The 26,084-nt window shown below is 45.9% G+C and overlaps 1 protein-coding gene across 1 annotated transcript in view; it reads right to left on the bottom strand.

Moving 5' to 3' along the window:
• Positions 1-2,560: 2,560 nt before the first annotated feature.
• ITGA2B (integrin subunit alpha 2b) overlaps positions 2,561-26,084 on the bottom strand; it is a 52,930-nt gene continuing 29,406 nt past the window's right edge. The window contains 15 exon segments of the mRNA XM_079949343.1: positions 2,561-3,171; positions 3,917-4,039; positions 5,410-5,514; positions 8,080-8,193; positions 9,833-9,946; positions 10,555-10,707; positions 12,233-12,338; positions 13,788-13,868; positions 14,895-14,974; positions 15,083-15,166; positions 18,557-18,704; positions 19,756-19,823; positions 20,762-20,887; positions 24,121-24,272; positions 25,489-25,544. Coding sequence (XP_079805469.1) covers positions 3,112-3,171; positions 3,917-4,039; positions 5,410-5,514; positions 8,080-8,193; positions 9,833-9,946; positions 10,555-10,707; positions 12,233-12,338; positions 13,788-13,868; positions 14,895-14,974; positions 15,083-15,166; positions 18,557-18,704; positions 19,756-19,823; positions 20,762-20,887; positions 24,121-24,272; positions 25,489-25,544 — 1,570 coding nt within the window. The 3' untranslated portion in view covers positions 2,561-3,111.

Raw genomic sequence — 26,084 nt, 5'->3', positions numbered from 1 at the left:
CCCAGCTCCTGCCCACCTAGCAGTTCAAAAGCACGTCAAAGTGCAAGTAGATAAATGGGTACCACTCCGGTGGGAAGGTAAACGGCGTTTCTGTGCGCTGCTCTGGTTCGCCAGAAGCGGCTTAGTCATGCTGGCCACATGACCCAGACACTGTACGCCGGCTCCCTCGGCCAGTAAAGCGAGATGAGCGCCGCAACCCCAGAGTCGGCCACAACTGGACCTAATGGTCAGGGGTCCCTTTACCTTTACGATGCCAATGTGTACATTATTAAAGAACCGTAGAATTGGAAGGGACCCCAAGGGTCATCCAGTCCAACGCCCTGCAATGCAGAAATCTCAGCTAAAGCATCCATGGCAGATTTCCATCCAACCGCTGCTGAAAAACCTCCAAGGAAGGAGAGCCCACAGCCCCCCCTTTCGGATATTGGGGCATGTGGAGCCAACGTATTGAACATGCATGACCGGGGGGGGGGGGGGAGGGGAATCTCAAAATTACAATTCTTTGATGATTCAAAGCTGTCCCTGTGTTTTTGTTTTATGAGCTGAAGTCATATCGTCTTGCTTTCATATGTCCTGCTCAAATATTAACAAATCCCAGCACACCTGGTCTGCCTGCTACATGCATTAAACGGCAAGAAATGTTCTATATGCCTCCCCACACCTGAGGATGCCATGTCTCCCAGAATTAACCGCAAGGACAACAACAGGTCAATGTTCATTTGCATCTTGCCCATTCAAACAAAGGCTTCGAGCTTTAATCAACTAATTGGCACAACAAATAAAGAAAGGCTTAATCCCAGATTAGCAGCTTCCCCCACTCCCAAAATATACAGGGGTTGTCAGGAAGTAACAAGTAGGAGACTCAGAAATCTTGAAGGGCCCAGACTGATTTGTCATTCAATTTACTGTACATCCAAAGCTAGCAGACAATTTGGCTTCTGCACTGAAACTATGGTGGGTTTCTTCTCTCTCTTCTAACAATAAAGAACAACAGGCAGGCGAAGTGATTGCCTTCATTGCTCATGCATCTGGTTTTAGCTGCTGCTTCATAACATTGTTAATTTTTTTGGTTCTTTAATTGTGTATGTACAGTATAAATGCAGTGTTTTATATATATATATATAGGGGGAAAGGTGCCAGTAATCACCAGAAAGTTGTTTTACACACTCTCTCTCTCTCTTGTTCACCGCTCTGGAATCTATTGGATGAAGGGTGGTATACAAGTGTTTGAAATAAATAAATGTATCCTTTAAACTTGGAACCTGCACAATACTAATGGGTTTCCAACTACTGGTGAGGCAATTATAGCTCCCATGTTATGGTAATTGAAAGTATTTCCTGACACAAAGCTGGTAGAAAAACATGGTAAAAGTAAAACCCCAAGAATTAAATGGTATCTTTCGTTTATTAAACAGCAAAATGCATTTTACACTAAAGGTAATATGTCCCATGCCTTCATTAGCCTCCGTGTGAGCTCAGCAGATCCCAGGGTGTGGCGCTGCATGGAGGAATAGAACCACCAGCAGCCTTTTCTGCCCCTCCAGCTCCCCAGCTTTGGGAATCAGCCCAAAATGGTTCTCCTCTCCTGCTGAAGATTTGGACTTGTTTGAGGCCACAAAGAGGAGATGAAAGGCAACGTTGCTGGTGCAAGAGGGAAAATTCCAAGATCATCTTTGTGTCTTGGAGGAAATGGTCACAACTGGGGAGCTGACAGGGCATTGATCAGAAATGGGCACTGCTCCTTGAGCATATGGAGTCTACAGATCATCTCTAGGAGAGTCATAGCTGTCAACCGTCCCTTATTTGGCGGGAAAGTCCCTTATCCCTGCGCCGTGTCCTGCTGCTGTCCCTTATTGATGATGTCCCTTAAATTTCCCAGGTATCAAAGGAAGCAGCTCCTCTCCCTCCCTCCCTGCCGGCTAGGGAGGAGGGAGGCTCCAACTGTGTTGCTTGGCTGCGTTGCTCACCCAATAAGAAGTCTAAGAAAACTGGGGGGTGGAGCTTGCATGCCTTGTGCCAATCAAATCGGCCGCGTTGCCTGGGGACTCGCCTTTGCTCAGCGCTTCCCAGCGGAGAGGTGACAGTGGTTTCTCTTGCTGCATCCCCTTTGACGGGTTGCTGCGCTGTGGGAACCACCGCTTGAGGTTTCGTTTGGCTACTGGCTGGGCTTTCTGCCTTTGACTCGGAGGGGCTCAGAAGTTGAACATACCTGTGCTTGGAAAATCCCTTATATTGGCTGCTGATCCCTTATTTTCCAGGCTGCTGGTCCCTTATTTTCAAATCTGTAAGTTGACAGCTATGAGGAGAGTTCCCACGCCTGTTAAGATTCACTCCTAAAGAATAACTCTGAAGCAACTGAACAGACCAGCCTCTTATAGAATGACAAGAAAATGTGGCACATGATGAGTGGAATGGACAAGCCCAACTATAATTTACAGTACCAAATTTTGAACAGAGTATAGGCGGCAATGGCATTCTTCTTCTGATTGCTTTCATGATGCATCGAGTATTTGGCATGTTTTATGCATATTATGTATATTCTCGAAGCTACCAGTATGGGTTTGACCAAACTGCGGGAGGCAGTGGAAGACAGGAGTGCCTGGCGTGCTCTGGTCCATGGGGTCACAAAGAGTCGGACATGACTAAACGACTAAACAAATGTATATTAATGGAATTAATTCTGCACTTTTAAAAAGAGTGCTGGGTTTTTTCCCTCCCTACTTGTTTCTCCAAGGCCTATTTTTTCCACTTAAGAATTAGTGAGCTTTTGTTTTGTTTTTAATTTCACGGATGGCCCGTGTCTTCCAGTCAGGACCTTGTTTTTAAGGGTGAAGGAATCACTCTTCTGTGGCGCTAACCATGAATGTGGATACTGCCTACTGCGGGCATCTATTTAGCAAGAGAATGGGATGCGCGCAGAAGTATAGCTGAGGAAAGGTATTAAATTGCAGAGCAAAGGGGAGAGGGGGTGTCTCAGAAAAAGGGTCTAGCTGACATCTCCTTGGGAACAGGGAGGGAGGGATCCAGGCAGAAATGAGATCACATTGGCAGGCGTGTGTTTGTGTGAGGATCACCCACTACTGCTCCTTCCCAGATGTTTTTGCCCCAGGGTCATTGGGACAATTGTTCCTCTTCCTCTGTGGGTGGTCGCTTCCTCTTGAAAAAGCCCGTCTATTAAAAAAAAAGAAATAGGCTTCTTTGAACTGGTGAATGCCTTGATTGGGCTGCTGTTCTCAAAATAAACACATAAGGCACCCAGAAGCATGCTGCGGTTGGCTGATCTGATCACAACAACAACAACAACAACAACAACAACAACAACAACAACAACAACTCCTATTTGGGGACTTCCCTGGCTTTTTTCTGGCCCGTGTAGGACCAGTTTGGATAGCTGGCCTTGGTGAAGATTTGACGTTTTTATCCCCCAAAAGTTTTTTATTTGAGTTTCTACTGAAATGAGGCTGCATTTTAATGTTGTACTTTAATCTTGTTTTTAAGTTGTATTTTAATTAATTGTTTTTATACCTGGTGTTAGCCACCCTGAGCCCAGTCTTGGCTGGGGAGGGTGGGGTATAAATAAAAATTATTATTATTATTATTATTATTATTATTATTATTATTATTAGTCATGGAAGTTTTAGTTGAGATTCTTGCATTGCAGGGGGTTGGACTAGACACTTGGAAGTCGCTTTCAGTTTATAATTCTATGATTCTATATACCATACCTCCCCAATGAGGCATGCTAGTTACTGCGACATCGGACCATCCATGAAGGCTCATTTTCTGCAGGGGACGGAGGCGCTCCTATTTTTGTTAAGCCCCAGCTAAAGCCAAAACCACTGGACTATTGGCACCCCATGTGATTGGTCCACTTTGCCTGTAGGCCCAGAATTGCCCGCCCCAAGGTTTTACTTACCTTCCAAAGAACGATAATGAAGATTGCAAGGAGGAAAAGTCCTACCACTATAGCTGCTATGATCCACCACACAGGAATATCCCTCTCGGCAGCCGGGTCCACCCACTCCACCAGTGTCTTAGTCTGGGTGGGGCAGGGGGGAGGGATAGGAAAGAGAAAGCCAATGTGAGCTGAACCCTCGTCTCCCTGATGCAATTGAAATAATGGAGGGGTTTTCATGCCCAAGTACGGTAAGTCTTCTATCTCCAACGCAGAAAACAAAATGGCTGAGCTCCTCTACCTTGGCGGCAGGTCCAAGTGATTCTTGTAGGGCTGTCAAACACCAGTTATTTAACTGCCATTCAGGCTTCGGTCTTAAAATTTGGAACTGGGTACTTTGCGAATTTAACTAGCATTTTGAGCCCATTTTGGATGCAGGCAAGATCCAGCGAAAACAAGGAAGATCTTTATCTTCTGTTGCAACCAAGTTCCCCTTCTCCTTGCAGTGGTCTGCAAGCCCCTTGGAAGACAATTGCCCAACCCCTTAACCCCAAAATGCATCATACATACAAGACAAGATGGCTTCAGGATTGCTCTCCTGTACTATTTCAGGCATGCGGTTTGTATACTTAATGCATGTGTGTTTACCTTGTGCATTCCTGAACATTAATTCTATATTTGAGACCTTAGAATTCTTATTGCAGTCCCATCAGGCCCATCAGGCTCCAGCCCCTGACTTCACCAAATGACCAGGTATTTTCAGAAATTGGGCAATCCCAGATAGTGGGCCCCATGGATCCATCTCACACGCAACCCACTTGGCTTTATGACTTGCCAAAACCCATAATATACCCTCATGTCCTTATACTTCAACTACCCCTAGGTAGGAGGGACAGATACAGTCTTCTGGTCCTTGTCCCTGGTGAATCATTGTCCCTATTTTTGCTTCCTGGGTATGCCTGAGTTAAAACATCAACGAGGCCCTGTTCATCTCAATAAGCCGAAATATTCTTGAGCGGGTGGCACTGTGGGTTAAACCACTGAACCTCTTGGGCTTGCCAATCAGAAGGTCGGTGGTTCGAATCCCTGTGACAGGGTGAGCTCCTGTTGCTCAGTCCCTGCTCCTGCCAACCTAGCAGTTCAAAAGCACATCAAAGTGCAAGTAGATAAATAGGTACCACTCCGGTGGGAAGGTAAACAGCGTTTCCATGCGCTCCTCTGGTTCACCAGAAGCAGCTTAGTCATGCTGGCCACATGACCCGGAAGCTGTACGCAGGCTCCCTTGGCCAGTAAAGTGAGATGAGCGCCACAACCCCAGAGTCGGCCACGACTGGACCTAATGGTCAGGGTTACCTATTCTTGAGCCACAGAAAACCACAAAAGGGGAAAGTGCTCTTGTGCTCAGGTCTGGCTTGAGAACAGGATGCCGGTCTAGAGGGGCCATTGGCCTGATCCAGTAGACCTGACATTTTTATGCAAAGCTGAGTTTCAGTAACACTGATTCACTGACGTACCAGAGAGGATCCGCTTGGCAGAACATCCGGCTGAATGCGGTATGGCATCCCTGAAGTGTTGAATCGGGCCTGAGACTGGATGAGGAGTTGCTCCTTCATGGGGTGCTGTGGGAGAAGAGACCATCATGCATTACCTGAGCCCTTATTATGGACCTGCCATCAGGGGCAAGCTTTGGTGACCTTTTGAAATACGGTGCCCTGTGCGAGGCCAAAACATGGCGCCCCCAAATGGCGCTGGCTTCCGGGTTGGGTGGTGTTGGTGTTTAGAGCTCTGCAACTTTTAGAAATAAGAACCTGGACTCATACTATGCTTGCTAGATGAAGGGGTTTATTCTAGATTTCTTTCCTTGCTCAACCGTGACGCCCAAGCCACTTTCACACGCTACATATAAACTGCTATGATGCCACTTTAAACAACCACAGTTTCCCTTAAATAATCCTAGTTTGTTAAGGGTGCTGAGAGTTGTAAGGAGATCCCTGTTCCACTCACAAGGGTACAGTTCCCAGAGTGATTTAACAGTCAATCCCTCTCCATAGAGAACTCTGGAAATTATAGCACGGGGTGGGGGGCACAAACTACTGATGCGCTGCATGTGGAGGAAAAACTTAAACACGTTGCAGAGTTCCCAAAAATAGACCAGAGGCAATTAATATTTCATCCAGCAGAGCTTTACTGCTACTGAAGGAAAATGAGCATATTGGTCACAAATCCAATACATTCAGGATTGGCACGGTCCATAAAAGATCTAGTTGCAGCAGACTTATCTTAAACTAACAAGAACTTATAATAAGACTAAATCTCAACACTGTAGCATACAGAACAGAACACCACACCAGAACAAAGAGCTAGAAAGAGAAAGTAAGTGAAACCCAGGCTCCTTCTGGCCTGACTATTATAGTCAGCAGCACCTGGACAGAAAGATAACAGAACCAATTTAAACCAGCTGTACTCAGCTTCTCTGAAGGAATAACCCAAACATCAGAAACCTTCTTCCTGTTTCACATAGAAAGAAATCTTCCAGAACCCTCCTGAACTAAGCAGAACGGGAAAGATCTCTACACATCAGATCAATACTTTCTATACTAAGAAATGCAAACTGACAACTACAGCTCCCATAATTCTTTGGGGGAAGCCATGACTGTTTAAAGCGGTATCATAGTGCTTTAAACATACAGAGTGAATGTTGCCACAGACTACCTCTCTTACTTCCTTCAAATCTCTCCTCCAGATCCACCTTTGGTCACGAAATCTTTGGCTCATCTCTCTCCAGTTACCATGCCCTGCTGTAACTCAGCCTAAGTACATTACAGTCATACCTCGGGTTACAAACGCTTCAGGTTGCGTTTTTTCGGGTTACGGACCGCCAAAACCCGGAAGTACCGGAACAGGTTACTTCTGGGTTTCGGCGGTTGTGCATGCGCTGAAGCGCTAAATCGTGCTTTGCGCATGTGCTGAAATGCCGAATCGCAACCCTCCCGTGCGCCGCTGCAGGTTGCGAACGCTGCGGGTTACGAATGTGCATCCCGCACGGATCACGTTCGCAACCCAAGCGTCCACTGAATCACTGAAACAATCACATTATCGTTCCCTGCGTATCCTCGGCTCCCCTTCCCCTTCATGTCTTGTTTCCTCCATGGAGAATGTTAGATTAGAAGCTCCTCGGGGCAAGGGGTTCTTGAGGCTGGAGGAACATCGCCCACCTAATGTTTTATTGATTTAATATGCTGTAATGTAAACCGCTTTGAGGTTTTTATTAAAAATATAAAGCTGTATAGAAATTAAATAAAGCAAGCAAGCAAGCAAGCACCATTCATATGGATGGTGCCATATAAACAAATAAATAAATCACAAACTGTTTGCCACTTCTTAATCATAACTGCATCTTGTGATGTTGTAAAAATGTATGCTACCCTTCATCTTGTCTGGATTACAGGAAGTTGTGCACTGGTAGATATAGATATAGATGAAGATATAGATATAGATATAGATATAGATATAGATATAGATAGAGATAGAGATAGAGATATAGAGATATAGAGATATAGATATATAGATATAGATATACACACATACACACCCGCATATATATATATATATATATATATATATATATATATATATATCAGCCCAGGAAATCAGCCCTGAGTGCTCACTGGAAGGACAGATTGTGAAGCTGAGGCTCCAGTACTTTGGCCACCTCATGAGAAGAGAAGACTCCCTGGAGAAGACCCTGATGTTGGGAAAGATGGAGGGCACAAGGAGAAGGGGGCGACAGAGGACGAGATGGTTGGACAGTGTTTTCGAGGTTACCAGCATGAGTCTGACCAAGCTGCGGGGGGCAGTGGAGGACAGGAGTGCCTGGCGTTCTCTGGTCCATGGGGTCACGAAGAGTCGGACACGACTAAACGACTAAACAACAACAACATATATATATATATATATACACACACATATATATTAAAAACATGCCCCCCCAAAACAAATAGAATATTTCAAAGCAAAGTGTAAAATGAGAACAATTAAAATTTCCCAAAGGCACTGAAGTGCTTGCAATGTTGGAGCCAGGCAAGCCTCTCCAGAGAGGGGGTATTCCAAAATCAAGGCAGTCTTGTTTTCTAGGAAGGGAACTCTCTGCCTCCCCATCCCTTGCACAGAAGCTCCTTCCTTACCTCCAGGAAAGTCTGCAGCCACAGCACTGCATGGATGGTCACCATGGCTCCTTGCCCTTTCTCCAGAGTCCCCACTTGGCAGCAGATGACGGCACAGTCTTGGCTACTACAGTTCTGCAGGTAGGTTGGATCAAGAGAGTTGAGTTAATTTAATTCAGCCTGCAGGATGTATATAACCTGTGGATAAACACAGGGTGCAATCCTAACCTCCAGATACAAACTATGTGTATGTGTGGGTGTTTGTATGTGTGTGAAGTTATGGAATTCTGTTTCCCATTTCTTCATTGCTCAGTCTTCTACGTTTTCTCATCAGTTTTTGAACTGGTTTCAGTCTTAATGAAAATTCATTAGCTTTCAAAGTGAATTTCTGCTAATATACACATTTTTTGCAGGCACGTTGACCTAGTATACATCATTATTCTTCTTTTTATTATTATTAGCAAAGCAAGTTCCCCTAATATACTGAATACTTGTATGTCATTTATATACACATTTCTATGCACACTTTACCTCTGATGTTTGTATTTTGGTAAACTTTACTCGGCTGGAGAACTGCACTGAAAAATCTGGGGAAGGGGGAATTCCAAAGGATGGTTGTGCTTCAGTTCATGCGTTGTCTTGGAAAGGGAAAATTAGGTAGGTTTGCCTTTAAAAAGGCGAACTGAATCATATTTTTGGCCCATCCCATGTCAAATGATATGCCTCTGCCAGGGGAAATTCAGGGCCATGGATATTGCTGGCAGGCCTCCAGCAGAGTTGGTACATGCCCAAAACCACCCATTAAACTCAATGGGGGGGGGAGAGAAAACTGCCCACTCGGCCATGACAGATCATAGGATAATTCTGCACCAACTAACAGAAACTATTAGCAATATAGACACCTCTGGCAGGGAGACCATATGTTGGATGCCACAGAGTGTGTAGCATGTGGCTAAACTATTCTGGCATCACATTATGCACACTTAGACTGTATACACACCATATAGTTAAAGCACATGATTCTCCCAGAAGACTCCTAGGAACTGTAGTTTAAGGTGCTAGGAATATCAGCTTTGTTGGGGTAAACTACAGTTCCCAAGATTCGTGGGGGAACTCGTGAGTTTAAATGTATGGTAATAAGTGCCCCAATTGCATAGTGGGACCATAGAATTGTTCAGCTCAAGTTGAAAGTGTAAATTTAGTAACTACATCTTAAGTACCGTATTTTTCGCTCCATAAGATGCACCAGACCACAAGACGCACCTAGTTTTTGGAGGAGGAAAACAAGAAAAAAAAAATTCTGAATCTCAGAAGCCAGAACAGCAAGAGGGATCGCTGCGCAGAGAAAGCAACAATCCCTCTTGCTATTCTGGCTTCTGGGATAGCTGTGCAGCCTGCATTTGCTCCATAAGACGCACACACATTTCCCCTTACTTTTTAGGAGGGAGTCTTATAGAGCAAAAAATATGGTATTGAAATTTTAAAACAATCAAGTTTCTAGATCTCTTGAGTGCAGAGGGGTTTTCCAGCTAGCTATTTTGATCACACTATGCTGAACTGCTACTGCATGGGGGCTTCTACACGAGCAGAATGCTTGCCTCATTCATTTTCAAAACAATTTTGCACGATAAGTCACTCATCCATCCCAAGTTTACAGATTGGATAACTGAGGATTAGCCCGAGTGATGAGCAGCAGGGATATATGAACCCAGATCCGGTGACAACTGCTTTAAATGACACTATGAAGTCCGTCCCATTTCCCACCAAGTCTCACCACCACAATGGGTTCCTGCAGCGCTGCTGAGTTCACATCCCGCCTCTCACGCAAGCGCCGTGGTTGGGCAGTCGTATTGTAGCTGGGAGCAGTTGTGGGCTCCTGGACTTTCAGCTACGAGGAAAGAAATAGTGTTCAGGTGAAAAGCAGGCAGCCATATTGAAGGGAAGTTTTTAATGTGTGACATTTTAATGTATTTTTAATCTTTGTTGGAAGCCGCCCAGGGTGGCTGGGGAAACCCAGCCAGATGGGTGGGTACAAATAATACAGTGGTACCTCGGGTTACATACGCTTCAGGTTACATACGCTTCAGGTTACATACGCTTCAGGTTACAGACTCCGCTAACCCAGAAACATTACCTCGGGTTAAGAACTTTGCTTCAGGATGAGAACAGAAATCGGGCTCCGGCAGCGCAGCAGGAGGCCCCATTAGCTAAAGTGGTGCTTCAGGTTAAGAACAGTTTCAGGTTAAGAACGGACCTCCGGAACGAATTAAGTACTTAACCCGAGGTACCACTGTAAATTATTATTATATTATTATTATTAAGGCAGAAGCAGACCAGGAAAAAAAGGCAACTGATAAGATAAAGGGGATGGGGCAACTCTCCTAGGAGGAAAGGTTGAAGCATTTGGGACTTTAAACTAAAAAAAAGGAGGAGACTTGATAGAGGTGCTCTCAGGCCCTCCATACTTTGTCTCCCCTTCCCAGAGGTTGCTCCTACCTTCAGAGGGTTGGTGTCGTTTGTGGGTGAACAGGCAATGTTGCCTTCCGTGCTCACCCTTGCGATGTAAAGCAGGAAGCCTTCCCGGAAGTGGCTGGGGAAATCCACAAGAAGCTCGGCCCCAGAGACAGTGCTAGGGCCAGCATTCTGCAACTTAGAGAAGGACAAGGAAGGAAGAGGGGTCAGCAATGGAGAAGACACTGTCGGTTTGCATTTTTAGTACAGAAAGTATTGATCTGATGTATAGAGATCTTTCCTATTCTAATTAATTCAAGAGGGTTCTAGAAGCTTCTCTGTGTGAAAGAAGCAAACAGAAGGTTCATGGTGTTTGGGTTATTCCTTCAGAGAAGCTGACTTCAGCTGGCTTAAACTGGTTCTGTTATCTCTTTCTGTCAAGGTCATGCTGACTACAAAAATATGCCAGAAGGAGCCTGGGTTTCACTTTCTCTTTCTATCTCTCTTCCTTCCGGTGTGGTGTTCTGTACATAGTAAGCTTAGTGTAGAGGTTTAGACTTATAAGTTATTATGCTCATTTGCCTTCAGTAGCAGTAAAGCTCTGCTGGATGGAATATTAATCACCTCTGGTCTATTTTGGGGGGGGGGGAATTCTGCAACGTGTTTGAGTTTTTACTCTGCTAACTATACGCTGGAATCTGCTCTGGATCAATATTGAGTAGAATTCCACAACAGATGTATCCACAGTGGCATGCCTTCCAACTGCCCCCCACAAAATACCGGGATCACCGCAAAAACCCTGAAGCCATCACAGCCTCTCACTTTTTCATACAGAATTCCGAATTCCGAAGGGGCCTTTTCCCTTCAGTACCGGATTTCAGCATGTTACCAGAAGTTCAGATCGGTGCATCCCTCTAACACATTTCTTAGATCTATGCCTCCCGCCCTGCTCCCTTCCTCCCCATTCAATATGGCGTCACTTCCTGTTTTTATGAAAACAAGATCCAATTCACTTGAATGCCCCACAGAAAGTTTTTCACTGTTTCCCCGCTCCCCAGTCCGTCAGTCTCCCCTAAAGACAGCGGGGCATAGGGGGTGCAGCCTATCCGCAAGGCCACGCCAGGGAATTGTGAGTGTTGACATTTCCATTCCACCTTAGGAACAGACATGGGATTGTTACGTGTCACATGTCTGTTTACATTCCAGCACAGCTTGCTGGGAACTTCCGTTGTGTATAGCTTTTGCTTTTGGCTGTTCTCTCTGAGACATGAGAGACGACATGTTTCTTTGTCCTGATTTATGCTTAATAAATCTGTAGTTGTAGTATGCTTCCACAAGCCTCACGCCTATTCTGTGTGCGGAGTTCTATCTGCTGATAGTGTGCCCTGGCTCAGAAGCCCGGGTCACTGATTTACGTTGGAGCAGAGGTGATGGTCTTCGCAGCGGGACGGCTGGAAGGGAACGGCCCAGCCGGGGCTAGCCAGCTGACCTCCTGGCCCTCAGTGAGTGCCAAAGAGCAACCATGACAGTCACTTGACTCTGGCTTGCTTTGTTCAGCCACTGCATCTGCATCTCTACCCCAGTCACTAAGGGGAGGTGTGCAGGTTCGGGGGACACACTGATGAAGAATATGTCCCTATTTTCATCTGAGGAATATTGGAGGGGATGCAGTGGGTTGCAGTATACCCCTGTGCATCCAGTTCCAAACTGTGTTTATTTGTACCTGGTAAACATGTTCAACTCTTGGTCCATAGTCATTTATGTCTTTGCTTGTGTTCTTATAGTCGCCAAAGGCCAGTGGGACCACAACGACATCTGGGGCAGACCTCCTGGGGAGGAGAGCACGGAGAGAGCAAGGATGAAAGTGATCGCCCCCTCTTGTCATGGGACACATACACGCTTCCTCCTGAAGCAAAATGCCCTTCCCAACCGATATTCCCAGCAGCTCCACTCCACCGACACCTCCTGCCCACAAAGCCAGCAGCCGAATCAACCTTGTAGGACCAGCAGAATCAGGTGGGAAAGCTTTCCCCCCACTGTTATCGCATCAGGCTGGGTTTGTATGTCTGTAGCAGCTGGTGGCCACTGGGTGGAAGGCAAGGAGCCCAACAGCAGGTGGCGCCAGAGCCAACAACAGGCAGAGCCAATTCATTCAAGTTTTGTCCCTGGCCTTCTCCCTGTTGAGTTCTACAAGGGCAACACTGAGGGCTCGTCCACATTTGTCCTGCGCATAGAAAGCACAAATCCAAGAGGTTTCTAGCATGCCCTATGTTTTCTATGCACGGATCTGAGTGGTTTTCTGTTTGCCCTGTCACTTTCCCTGGGAAAACCCACTCTTTGACGCTGAATTGGAACAAATGTGAATCCGCAGAAAACCTGACAGATGTTTGCTCCGATTCAGCAGCAAAGAGTGGGTTTTCCCAATGGAAAGTGGTGGGACAAGCAGAAGTGCGGATGAGCCCTGAGACTAAGGAAGAGAAAGCTGATACCACTGGTCTGGTTGTAAATATGAAGGCAGACAAGTGGGGGCTGGCTGGGGGACAAATGAGGTTGGTGGGGCAGTGCCACTGGTTTACATATATATGCATCTCTCTCTGTGTACACACACACACACACACACACACACACACATACACATTGTTATGAGTTTGTGGAGTGCACGGACCCTTCTAATTTCTGGGTTTACTGGATTTAGCATGTTAAAATGCAAGCCAGGAGCCAGCCTAGTATTGGAGTGGCTCTTTGCCAGAGGGCAAATGGGGAGGGCAAGTGCACCCTCAACTCAGAATTAGTTAGAAAGACAAGAAGTAGAGTTTTAGAGCTGGAAGGAGTTGTTTTTAGTATTTCAGTTGCTTAGGATGTGAGCTGAGAGATAAAATAGTTGCAGTCTCTAAAACGCGGCAAGCTCAGCAGAGGGACAGATGGCCGTGTTTGATTTCTTTTTGGATCCAGGATTGCAGCAATGGGAGAAATGCTGTGAACCCCTCCACCGTAGGCTCAGGTTGAATATATGTGTAAATAAACCATCTATCATAAAGACACCACGGGCTGTGCTGTGCTTCATTTCCAAAAAGGAAACACAGGCCCTGTGTAAGCGCCTGGAACCCCTGGAATCTCACACCGCTCAGAGACTGGGGTGTCTTTTATGATATGTGGTCTATTTACACAGATATACAAGCATGCAACAATATATAAACATATACACATAAACGTTAATACTAATACAGACAGAAATCCATCTATCTGCAAATCTCCTCTCATCCATGTGACTTACTCACCCTAGCAGTTCCATTCTTGCAGCAACCTTGACCGGCACCTGCAATTGTTCCATGGCGCTATTGGGGTTGTTGCTGTTCTTGCTGCAGGAGAAGGTGGGAGTTATTGAGCGAGCGCCACAAGAGTGTTTTCTCAAAGCCTGGAGTCCAGGCTTTGGACATGAAAAGTCTTGATGTGGAGGAGGAACAGAGATGCAGCGATTTGGGAAAGCTGCCTGTAGATTTCTGCCTTGCAGCAGTTTAAAGTGCTGACCCTTAAAACCCTAAACGGCCTTGACCTTGTATACCTGAAGAAGTGTCTCCACCCTCATCGTTCAGCACGGACACAGAGGTCCAGCGCCGAGGGCCTTCTGGCAGTTCCCTCACTGCGAGAAGTGAAGTTACACGGATCCAGGCAGAGGTACCTTCTCGGTGGTGGCGCCCGCCCTGTGAAACGCCCTCCCATCAGATGTCAAGGAAATAAACAACTATCTGATTTTTAGAAGACATCTGAAGGCAGCCCTGTATGGGGAATTTTTTAATGTTTGATGTTTTATTGTGTTTTTGATATTTTGTTGGGAGCCGCCCAGAGTGGCTGGGGCAACCACGTCAGATGGGTGGCTAACAACAACAACAATTTTATTTGTATGCCTCCCATCTGACTGGGTTGCCCCAGCCACGCTGGGCAGCTCCCAGCAGAATAGTAAAAACATGATAGAACATCAAACATTAAAAACTTCCCTAAACAGGGCTGCCTTCAGATGTCTTCTAAAAGTCAGATAGTTGTTTATTTCCTTGACATCTGACAGGAGGAGCCCTGACTTGAGGAAAAAGTTGGCAGCTTCATATATACAAGACAGCGCCCCTTATATACCCTGCCAGATGGGCGGGGTATAAATACATTATTATTATTATTATATCTTTTTTGGGGGGAGAGAATAACTAAACAGCGAAGGTGCCTGCTTATTTAATTCACCTGCTATTTATTTAGAAAATTTCTTGATTGGTTTGGTTTTCAAACAATATACAGTACTGGAAGGTTGCTGGCTGTGCCACAGATGGGGCTGTGAGTTTCCTGGTACGAGGACTTGGCTTCCAGGGTCTAGGAAGTGGGGCAGCGTTGACTGTTACCTTCTTAGTTGCAGCATCAAAGTTATGTTATCACTGGCCTCTTCCAGCTGGCTGACACTTAGCTCCACATCTACCTGGATCTGTAAAAAAGGTGACAGACAGGGGAGAGGTTGGATGTCTATTGCTTCCAAGAAAAAAAAGGTAAGCCTGAGTATGGCACTGCCCTGGTTAAGAAATCAGCCACATACCGTGGTGTTGGATTTCATGGGGTTGCCAATTTCACAGGCCACCAAGCGGGTCTCGTTCTCCTTACGGGTGTTGCAAATCAACTTCTGCAGAGAAGGAGAGAGAGAGAACAGGTGACTTCACTGTCAGACAGGTGAGTGACCAATATGAAAGGCTGGCAATGACCTGGAGAGCATCCCTGTTGTTGCAAATAGAAGAATTACACCTGGACCACCAATCAGTATATTCATGACCACAGCCGAGCTACAGAACAAGGGTATCGGAGTCTTTTCTAACCCACTCAGTCAGCATTTTGAGTTCTGAAAGGGCTATACCATTCTGCAAAGGACCACTTCGTCCTTTCGGACCTCTTTCCTCCTTCTTTGGAAGTTAAAAGAGATAAGCTTTGGCAAGCAGGAAGCTGCCAGGCAGCCTAGAATCCTCATCAGAATTTGCAGGAATAGAATAAATATGAGATATCTTAATAATATCTTAAGGACGCTTCTGTGAAGAAGGTGACTGAGAAGATGAAAATATGTACGCTGTATTTTGTGGTTTCTTAAACAGCATCTTAAAAAGTAGAGACATCACCTTGCCAACAAAGGTCCGTATAGTAAAAGCTATGGTTTTCCCAGTAGTGATGTATGGGAGTGAGAGCTGGACCATAAAGAAGGCTGATCGCCGAAGAATTGATGCTTTTGAATTATGGTGCTGGAGGAAACTCTTCAGAGTCCCATGGACTGCAAGAAGATCAAACCTATCTATCCATCCTGAAGGAAATCAGCCCTGAGTGCTCACTGGAAGGACAGATTGTGAAGCTGAGGCTCCAATACTTTGGCCACCTCATGAGAAGACTCCCTGGAAAACACCCTGATGTTGGGAAAGATGGAGGGCACAAGGAATCATAGAATCATAGAGTTGGAAGAGACCACAAGGGCCATCGAGTCCAACCCCCTGCCAAGCAGGAAACACCATCAGAGCACTCCTGACATATGGTTGTCAAGCCTCTGCTTAAAGACCTCCAAAGAAGGAGACTCCACCACACTCCTTGGCGGCAAATTCCACTGTCGAACAGCTCTTACTGTCAGGAAGTTCTTCCTAATGTTTAGGTGGAATCTTCTTTCTTGTAGTTTGGAACCATTGCTCTGTGTCCGCTTCTCTGGAGCAGCAGAAAACAACCTTTCTCCCTCCTCTATGTGACATCCTTTTATATATTTGAACATGGCTATCATATCGCCCCTTAACCTCCTCTTCTCCAGGCTAAACATGCCCAGCTCCCTTAGCCGTTCCTCATAAGGCATCGTTTCCAGGCCTTTGACCATTTTGGTTGCCCTCCTCTGGACACGTTCCAGTTTGTCAGTGTCCTTCTTGAACTGTGGTGCCCAGAACTGGACACAGTACTCCAGGTGAAGTCTGACCAGAGCAGAATACAGTGGCACTATTACTTCCCTTGATCTAGATGCTATACTCCTATTGATGCAGCCCAGAATTGCATTGGCTTTTTTAGCTGCCGCGTCACACTGTTGGCTCATGTCAAGTTTGTGGTCAACCAAGACTCCTAGATCCTTTTCACATGTACTGCTCTCAAGCCAGGTGTCACCCATCTTGTATTTGTGCCTCTCATTTTTTTTGCCCATGTGCAATACTTTACATTTCTCCCTGTTAAAATTCATCTTGTTTGTTTTGGCCCAGTTCTCTAATCTGTCAAGGTTGTTCTGAAGTGTGATCCTGTCCTCTGGGGTGTTAGCCACCCCTCCCAGTTTGGTGTCATCTGCAAATTTGATCAGGATGCCCTTGAGTCCATCATCCAAGTCGTTGATAAAGATGTTGAATAAGAACCCTGTGGCACCCCACTAGTCACTCTTCTCCAGGATGAAGAGGAACCATTGATGAGCACCCTTTGGGTTCGGTCAATCAGCGAGTTACAAATCCACTGAGTGGTAGCATTGTCAAGACCGCATTTTACCAGCTTCTTTACAAGAATATCATGGGACACCTTGTCAAATGCCTTGCTGAAATCAAGGTAGGCTACATCCACTGCGTTCCCTTCATCTACCAGGCTTGTAATTCTGTCAAAAAACGAGATCAGGTTAGTCTGACATGACTTATTTTTCAGAAATCCATGCTGACTATTGGTGATCACAGCATTCCTTTCTAGGTGCTCACAGACTGTTTGCTTAATGATCTGCTCCAGAATCTTCCCTGGTATTGATGTCAGACTGACTGGGCGGTAATTATTTGGGTCCTCTCTTTTCCCCTTTTTGAAAATAGGGACAACATTTGCCCTCCTCCAGTCTGCCGGGACTTCGCCTGTTCTCCAGGAATTCTCAAAGATGACTGCCAGTGGTTCTGAGATCACATCTGCCAGTTCTTTTAATACTCTTGGATGCAGTTCATCTGGCCCTGGAGACTTGAATACATCTAAACTAGCCAAGTATTCTTGTACTATCTCCTTAGTTATTCTGGGCTGTGTTTCCTCTGCTGAATCATTTGCTCCAAATTATTCAGGTCGGGCATTGTTTTCTTTATCGGAGAAGACTGAGGCAAAGAAGGCATTGAGGAGTTCAGCCCTTTCTGTGTCCCCTGTTTGCATTTCACCATCTTCTCCTCTGAGTGACCCCAGGGTTTCTTTGTTCTTCCTTTTGCTACGAACATACCCATAAAAGCCTTTTTTTGTTGCTTTTAACCTCTCTAGCAAGCCTGAGTTCATTCTGTGCTTTAGCTTTTCTGACTTTGTGTCTACACGTGCTGGCTATTTGTTTGAATTCCTCTTTGGTGGTTTCCCCCCTTTTCCATTTTTTGTACACATCCTTTTTTAATCTTAACTCAGTTAAAAGTTCTTTAGATAGCCACCCTGGCTTCTTTAGGCACCTTCCATGTTTCCGTCTCATTGGTATTGCCTGAAGTTGTGCTTTTACTATCTCCCTCTTAACAAACTCCCAGCCATCATGAACTCCCTTTCCTTTTAGTATTACTGTCCATGGGATCTCACCCAGCACTTCCCTAAGTTTTATGAAGTCGGCTTTCTTAAAGTCAAGAAATTGAGTCCTAGTATGCTTGGCTGCTCCTTTCCGCTGTATAGTAAACTTCAGAAGAGCATGATCACTCGCGCCTAATGATCCTTCCACTTCTACCCCACTAACCAGGTCATCAACATTGGGTAGGACCAGATCTAAAATGGCTGTTCCTCTTGTTGCTTCTCCCACTTTCTGGACAATGAAGTTGTCTGCAAGGCCAGAACTCTGAACCTCTGAATACTGAACACTGAACTAACACATTCCAGTTAGTAGGCCATTAATTATCACTCTCTTGAGAGAGCTTGACCAATCAGGGAGTTGTCTCCATGTTTCTGTTTTCACCAGGCAGAATTACTCCTTCAGATTGCCTTCTGGCTGTCTGCCAAACCTTAATTGACTCTGTGTGAGTAGCTGCATGTACACAGTTTCCCAACAACTGTAACTCAGCAGCGTGGACCAGCTACGAGTGAAAGGTCTTACCTGCCCGTCGCTGTTAGCTGTCTGGAAGTAAGTTCCGTGTGGCAGCTCCACCACCAGTTCTGCCTCATAGGCTCCTTCACCAGAATTCATCGCCGTGGTCTGGAGGAGAAGCACATTCTCTGCCCCAATTAGCAGGGAGCCTTCGTTCCTGAGACACAACCGCATAGCAGGGGTGGGATGCAGGGAGAGAGACAGAGTTATAAGAAATGCCTTTTGCTGTGCATTAGGAAATCATTGTACGAAAAAGAGGTAGCTGCAAGATTCAGGTTATATTTTATTGTCTCAGCTGAGCAATCGTGACAGCTCACCCCGGGTGCCTCCAGGCTGTCACTATCTTGCAGGAGGGATCTTTAGATTTGCAAAGTTAAAGCAGATTAAACGCTCTCTTGGCCTGGTGCAGCAAATCTACGAGAAACAGACACAGAGAGAGGCTTTCTGCCGTTAGGAAAGTGATGGGGAAATTGTCTGAGAAGTGTGGGGTGATGAGCGAACAATGAGTAGGAAGATGTGCAAACCGCCCTGCAAGCAAATTGGGGTGCAGTAAATCATTGTCATATAACTGTCCTGCAGACAAACGAAATTGACTGCTCGCTGGACACAGTCTAACCATTGCATATGCTTTGTGTAAGAGGAGTATGATGAATGCTAAATAAGCAGGTGGTTTGAAGGAGCCCAAAATGAAACACAGTGTATGTAGCTGTAGTTTGTACCACACCATATAAATCTGCCCAGCCCTTCAGATCAGTATCAGAACTGCTATTCTTCTGTTTCCCATTAAGGTCAGCTAAAGTGGTGGGCACAAGAGACAGGGCCTTTTCAGTGGTGGCCCCATAATTGTAGATCTCTCTTCCAAGGGACATACATTTGGTCCCGTCAGTTCTGTCTTTTAAATGGGCCTTTAAAGTAAAACCATGTGCACCATCTTGAGATCCTTGGAAGATAAAGGTAGTATATAAATGTAATAAATAAAATAAATAAAATAATGTCCAGAGCATTTTGCCTTCCCGCTGCCCTGGGCCACTACAGCCTCTCACATACCACACTTCTATGAGTAAAAAGACTGGGATTCCAGATTCAAGGAAAATCTGAACCCTGAACTTCCTCGTTTTGGACGACAGCCCCAGGTTAGATCACCAGGACTAGCACTCTTGAGACTCAAGAAGAGACAGCTGTTGGTGCTGCAAGGCGCAGGTCCTTACGTGTGAGCGGAGAGTCGGAGGTCTGGGATGCAGATGTTGTCTTCTCCACAATCCACAATGATACGGGTCTGTGGGATGTAACAAACAGGCAGAGCTTTGACTGAGTGATGAGCAATCCCAGCCTGGAGCCTCAGCACTTTTCCTGCTCTTTACCGCTAAATCGGAACAAACAGCAGTCCGCGGAAAACCTGAAACGTTGTTTGTTCCAATTCAGCATTAAAGAGAGGGTTTTACTGGGGAAAACGGGGCTCAGATCCAGAGCCTTAAAGCGCCTAGAAAACATGGGGCAGGAAGGAAGTGTGGAAGAGCTCTGATGTGGGTTGGGGGTGATGTGTTCAAGCTCAACATGAAAGATTGCAGAAGGATCACATGGCCCTGTAGTGCAGATGGGAAATCAACGTGGTTATCTGTCATTCAGATAAACAATCCTATCTCTTTATAATTGTCTAACAGCATTAACCGTTAGAGTGCTTAGGGGGGATAGAATCCAGAAAATCTAAATGTCAGTGCTTATATCCACCCCCCACCCCTCCTGGTTCTGGCTATCATGCTTTCAAAGCCAAAACTCAGTCTTCAGCATTGTGAGGGAGAGGACTCCCTGAGCATGCGCAAAAGGCAACTCCCTTACAATTTCATACACACCAGGCTCATATTCCTGGGATCAGGAAGCCTGGTTTCTGGCTCAGAGGATGCGATTCTAATTTAAGCATTTTAGCACTTGACTAAGTGACAATTTTGTTTAAGTATTTGGGGCAGCTGCAAATTGCAGGGGGTTGGACTAGATGATCCTCAGGGTCCCTTCCATCTCTGCAATTCTATGATTCTGTTTGCTAGCTTATTTCAGCTTCAATAGGGTCCCAAGGTGGCTTAAAATTACAAAAAAAAAGCAATGGAAGAAAATCAAAATACCAGTACACAAAAGAAATACAGAAGCAGCCAGCGGCTTTAAAACAGTGGATTCAAAGTCATACAATGCCAAAGCTTTGAGGCTGGTGGTGCATCTCACCTGATCCTGGACCATTGTTTGGCCAGACAGCACAGGCTGCATCTCCCCGTCTGCAGATGCCGATGCCAAACTGAAGTTGAAACTCACAACAATGGGACTCAGTTTGTCCTTGAAATCGCCCTCCTCCTGTGGGAGGCAGAGAAGTGGCTCAGAGATTCCCCCTAAGGCTAGCTCATCTTTTCACTTCAATTGTTCAAAGTGCAACAGCTCGGCATTAACAGGGATAAAATCTCCGCAGTTTGCCCAGATGCAGAAACGGAGCTCGCTGGAACTACTGCGTGTCACGCCGCACGACTATCGAAACGGCAAGGCACCTGCCAGAATTAAAAGGCGGAAACGCCAGTGGCCACACCTGGAATATAGCTGTCAACCGTCCCTTATTTGGTGGGAAACTCCCTTATCCCAGCGCCATGTCCCGCTGCTGTCCCTTATTGATGATGTCCCTTAAATTTCCCGGGTTTCATGCTCGCCCGGGGAAGCCGGAGGCGGCAGCAGCAGTGGCAGCAGCGGCTGAGGAGGCAGCCTGAGGGAGGAGGAAGAGGAGGGGATGGGGAGGGACGCAGAAGGGCGGCACTTCAGCGGCTGTGCCGCAACCGCCTCATGCCGGGCTCACAGGCGGCGTGGGCAAGAGTCTCTCTCCCTCCCCCTCTCTCGGGTGGGGAAGGGCCGATGGAACTCCTCGCGCCAGGACGACAGCAGCCCCGACGTGCTGCTTAGCATCCCCTCCAACCAGTGCAGCATCTTAATGTAGTGATTTCCCCCTCTGCATCCCTTTCATAAGTCTTTCATAACTGCAAAAGCAGCATGGCTCCATCAGTGCCGGATTTATGTATAAACTAAGTAAAATCCCTTATTTTGGCTGCTGCTCCCTTATTTTCGAGGCTGCTGTTCCCTTATTTTCAAATCTGTAAGTTGACAGCTATGACCTGGAATGCCATCCCTACCTGGGGTCTGTGAAATGGTTTGAATATGCAGGCATACACTCTACAATAGCATGCATGATGCCCTTCTTCATGGGTGTGATGGAAGAAAACACACTTGGGATTTTTTATTTTAAAAATTGGATGTTTTAAAAATTTCTCTCCAACGCTCACCTAGAAGTTGCGAGGCTGGTTCCAGCAACATCTGAAGTAACAAAAAACTAACATAAAACAGCCGTCTCTCTCATGATTTGTGTGTGTGGTGCCAATATGTCTTTCAAACGGCAGTTTCACAAGGGTCTGGGTTCCTTTTAGCTGAGGACACACCGTGAAGTCTACCTTTAGATAAGAGACAACTGACTCAAGGTGGCTGATCTCGGCTGCTTTGAAAGGGAAGCAAATGGCTAGTTGTTTGATTTCTTAGGGTTGCATTTTTCCTGCCAGGAAGAGTCACTTCCGCAATTTGCAGCAAAAATTACTTGGGCAGCCTTAAGGCCCTTACCCAGAAAATCCAGATTTTCAGAGTTTGTTTGTAATCTGTGGGTTTGCTTTGACTTCAGCAGGGTAGCACACATTTGCAGCAAAGCACCCTGAGCTGGCCCTGGTCTTTGCAATATTTATTTTTACCACGGAGACAAATACATTCACATTATACCATTAAAGCACTCTTTGAAACTTATTTCCCACTGCAAAAAAATCTGGCCACTGTAGTTTGCCTCTCAGGGAGTTACAATCCCAGCAACCCTTGACAAACCACATTTCCCAGAATTCTTTGAGGTAGGGTGGATGTGCTTTGAATGTATAGTTTGCAGCCTCCTTCAATAGGCAACACAGCCACTTACCCTACGTCATATCCCAGGAAAGCAATTGCTTGGACTCCAGCAACCTGCCCAGATGGTTGCCAGCCCAGCTGAACCACTGCTCTCTACCTTCCGACTGGCTGTCAAAATTTCAAACTGCAGAACTACGTCATATTCTTACACACCACCATGCAGGTGAATTGCCCATCTGAAGGCAGCCCTGTTTAGGGAAGTTTTTAATATTTAATGCTGTATTGTTTTTAACACTCAATTGGAAGCTGCCCAGAGTGGCTGGGGAAAACTCAGCCAGATGGGCAGGGTATAAATAAATTATTATTATTATTATTATTATTATTATTATTATTATTACCATCATCATCATCATCTCCACTAATGCATCCTATTGGTGAACGGCCTATTAGAAAGCTGCCAGTTTGACAAAGGATGCTCACCCAGCATCAGCACCAGGAACAATGACCTCACTCACACACATTCCTTCTCCCAAGTTCCTCCCCTTTCCCCCTGGCATCACTTTAACAGGTGCAAGCATGGAGCTCCATTGATGGGGAGAGATTTTGGGTGTCTTAGAGGAGCCTTGCCAGAAGCAAAGGTAGCAGGAATGCTCAGGAAGGATCTCTTGCCCCCAAAACAAGGAAATAATAATAATAATAATAATAATAATAATAATAATAATAATAATTACTATTATTATACCCCGCCCATCTGGCTGGGCTTCCCCAGCTACTCTGGGCAACTTCCAAAAAAATATTAAAATACTGTAATACATCAAACATTAAAAGCTTCCCTAAACAGGAAAAGCCAATGAGTGTTCCCATTTAGTTTCACAAGCCAGATTTGCAAAAAGTGGTAGGTCTGTGATCACCTTGCCATCAGGTCCCAGGGATGCCAGTACAGGTTGTGGTTGATCTCGCAATACAGAGAAGGGGGAGCAATGCACTCTGTATGTACTCAGAAGCATTTTTCCTTATGCTTCCTCTGCATTTCTGGGGGACCTGTTGTGTATTCATGATGATTTGCACTCATGGCGGCATTGGGGCATTTATACATGACCTCCCTTTCAATAGTGTTTGTGCCTGCAAAAGTTTCCAATCAGTGCATGCTTCACTTCCAATTAGCACATGTCCCACAACTTCCTGCTGAAAACCGGTCACTTTTTATACCGCAAATGTTCCAGTTCGTCTTTTGTCCTGCTTTGTTGCGCTACAGGGCAAAGAGCGCCCCTCCAGATGGCAATAAGGCCGTAACAGGGGGGAAGCGTTACAGAACAACAAACGAGAAGAGGAGTTTGGATTTGATATCCCGCTTTATCACTACCCGAAGGAGTCTCAAAGCGGCTAACAATCTCCTTTCCCTTCCTCCCCCACAACAAACACCCTGTGAGGTGAGTGGGGCTGAGAGACTTCCCAAGGTCACCCAGCAGCTGCATGTGGAGGAGCAGGGAAGCAAACCCGGTTCACCAGATTACGAGTCTACCGCTCTTAACCACTACACCACACTGGCTCTCAGAACAAAGCAGAACGAGGTGAGAACTGTCCAGTACAAATCTACTACTCCTAAGGCTTCCCCCTGTACACCTCCCAAAATATACGAAGTGCCATGCTTTGCCCATGTCTCATACCCGCAGGTAGGCATCAACATCCTTGCAGGTTTTGGGTTTGTCTCTTGACAGTTTCAGCAGGAACGTTTGGCTCGATTGGCTGGACTGCTGCAGCAAAACCCGTCGCCCGTATTTCTGCTTCATGCGGTCCAGCTGAAGTTCGGCATTCAGGTCTAGCAGAATGGGGGAGGGGGAGGGAATTAGCAGAAAGCAAACACAGCGGGTGGTGATCGAGAGTGAGAAATGGTAACGTTAGGCAGACACGCTTGTTATATTGTTTTAGGTAAAGATAAAGGGACTCCTGACCATTAAGTCCAGTCACGGACGACTCTGGGGTTGTGGCGCTCATCTTGCTTTATTGGCCGAGGGAGCCAGCGTACAGCTTCTGGGTCATGTGGCCAGCATGACTAAGCCGCTTCTGGCCAACCAGAGCAGCGCACGGAAACGCCGTTTACCTTCCCGCCAGAGCGGTACCTATTTATCTACTTGCACTTTGATGTGCTTTCGAACTGCTAGGTTGGCAGGAGCAGGGACCGAACAACGGGAGCTCACCCCGTCACAGGGATTTGAACCGCCGACCTTCTGAGCGGCAAGTCCTAGGCTCTGTTGTTTAACCCACAGTGCCGCCCACGTCCCTTTTGTTTTATATTTATAATGTTTTAGGGGTCTGCTAAACACCGTTTTTATATTTAAACCATCCTATCTAATTTAGCATTTGCTCTTAAATTTTTGCTGATCTCATCCGTGTATTGTCAATAATTTCTTACTGTCTCGTGTACACCTTGCAGAGCCTTTTTTAAAAAAATTAAGCAGTTTATAAATCTAAAAATGGAAAATAAAATAAACAAACACAACCCGTGCTAATTTTGCACCCTTAGCTGGGATAGCAAAATAACACCTTTCCTACCCGCTGGACATCAAGAGGTCTGGAGCAAAACACTGTAGGATTCCATCCACTTCCTACTGGTGACTTGCTACTGGTGGCTGCATAATTACCTTAGCCACAGAAGCATGCAGCAGGAACTGTACTCCTTCATCAGCCAAATTCCTGGACTATGTCCCAACAATAATTTTTACAGACCAGCATGAATGACATCCCTCTTAGTGCGATAGTAGACACCTTTACTGCCGATTGTGTGAATGCAGCAGATTTTTATTTTCCCCAGAAATGTCTTGAAGAGGAACGAAAAAAACCTGGAAATCCTGCCTGACCACTGCCTCCACCTCTGGAAAACCTATCATTCACAAACAGAGGCAAGCTAGCCTCCGAAACAGAAAGATGGCTATTATCTATAAGTTTAGTCCATTCTGCCAATCTCATTCTCCCCAGTGCTGCGGCAGCTTGACTACAAGACCTCCACATCTTCCCACAGTCAATGCAACACTCACCGACTTTCTGCGGAATCCTCTTTGCTGACACTTCGGCACATATCTGGATTGTGAAGCTGCGTTGAAGAGAAGGAAAGCAATGAGGATTGTTTCACGCATGATGTGGCTGATGAGTGTACAATTGACTGGGAGCCGGCAACCAACTCTGCCTCCCTGAATGATCCTTGTTTGTTTGCAAGTGCTGGCCACACTTTACTCTTTTTTTGATGGACCCAGAAATAAGTAATTTGTGATTTCCTCCTCTGCTGGTTTAAAACGGTTCTTCTTATGCTATATTTCCTCTCCCCACCCATGCCCAGTTGTGTTCTGAACTTTTTTTTTTTAGAGAAGATGTTTATTACTAGTTACCCAGTTGGAGAACAACCTTTACTAAAGGTGTCATGGGCTTTGAAGACACTCGAACTCAGGACGCAAGGGAGAAACGTGCTAAGAAGAAGGCACGCTTGGCAAATCCACACCGTGATCAACTCCCACCCGGAAACCAATGTCCCCACTGTGGAAGGACATGTGGATCCAGGATTGGCCTCCACAGTCACTTACATACTCACTGTTAAAACCGTGTTAAGGAAGACAATCTTACTCGGCTACGAGTGATC

The sequence above is a fragment of the Podarcis cretensis genome, assembly GCF_951804945.1.
Source record: "Podarcis cretensis genome assembly, chromosome: 13".
In the NCBI taxonomy this organism is placed as follows: domain Eukaryota; kingdom Metazoa; phylum Chordata; class Lepidosauria; order Squamata; family Lacertidae; genus Podarcis; species Podarcis cretensis.
Note: the sequence above shows the minus strand (reverse complement) of the source record. Positions and strands in the feature narration are given on the sequence as shown.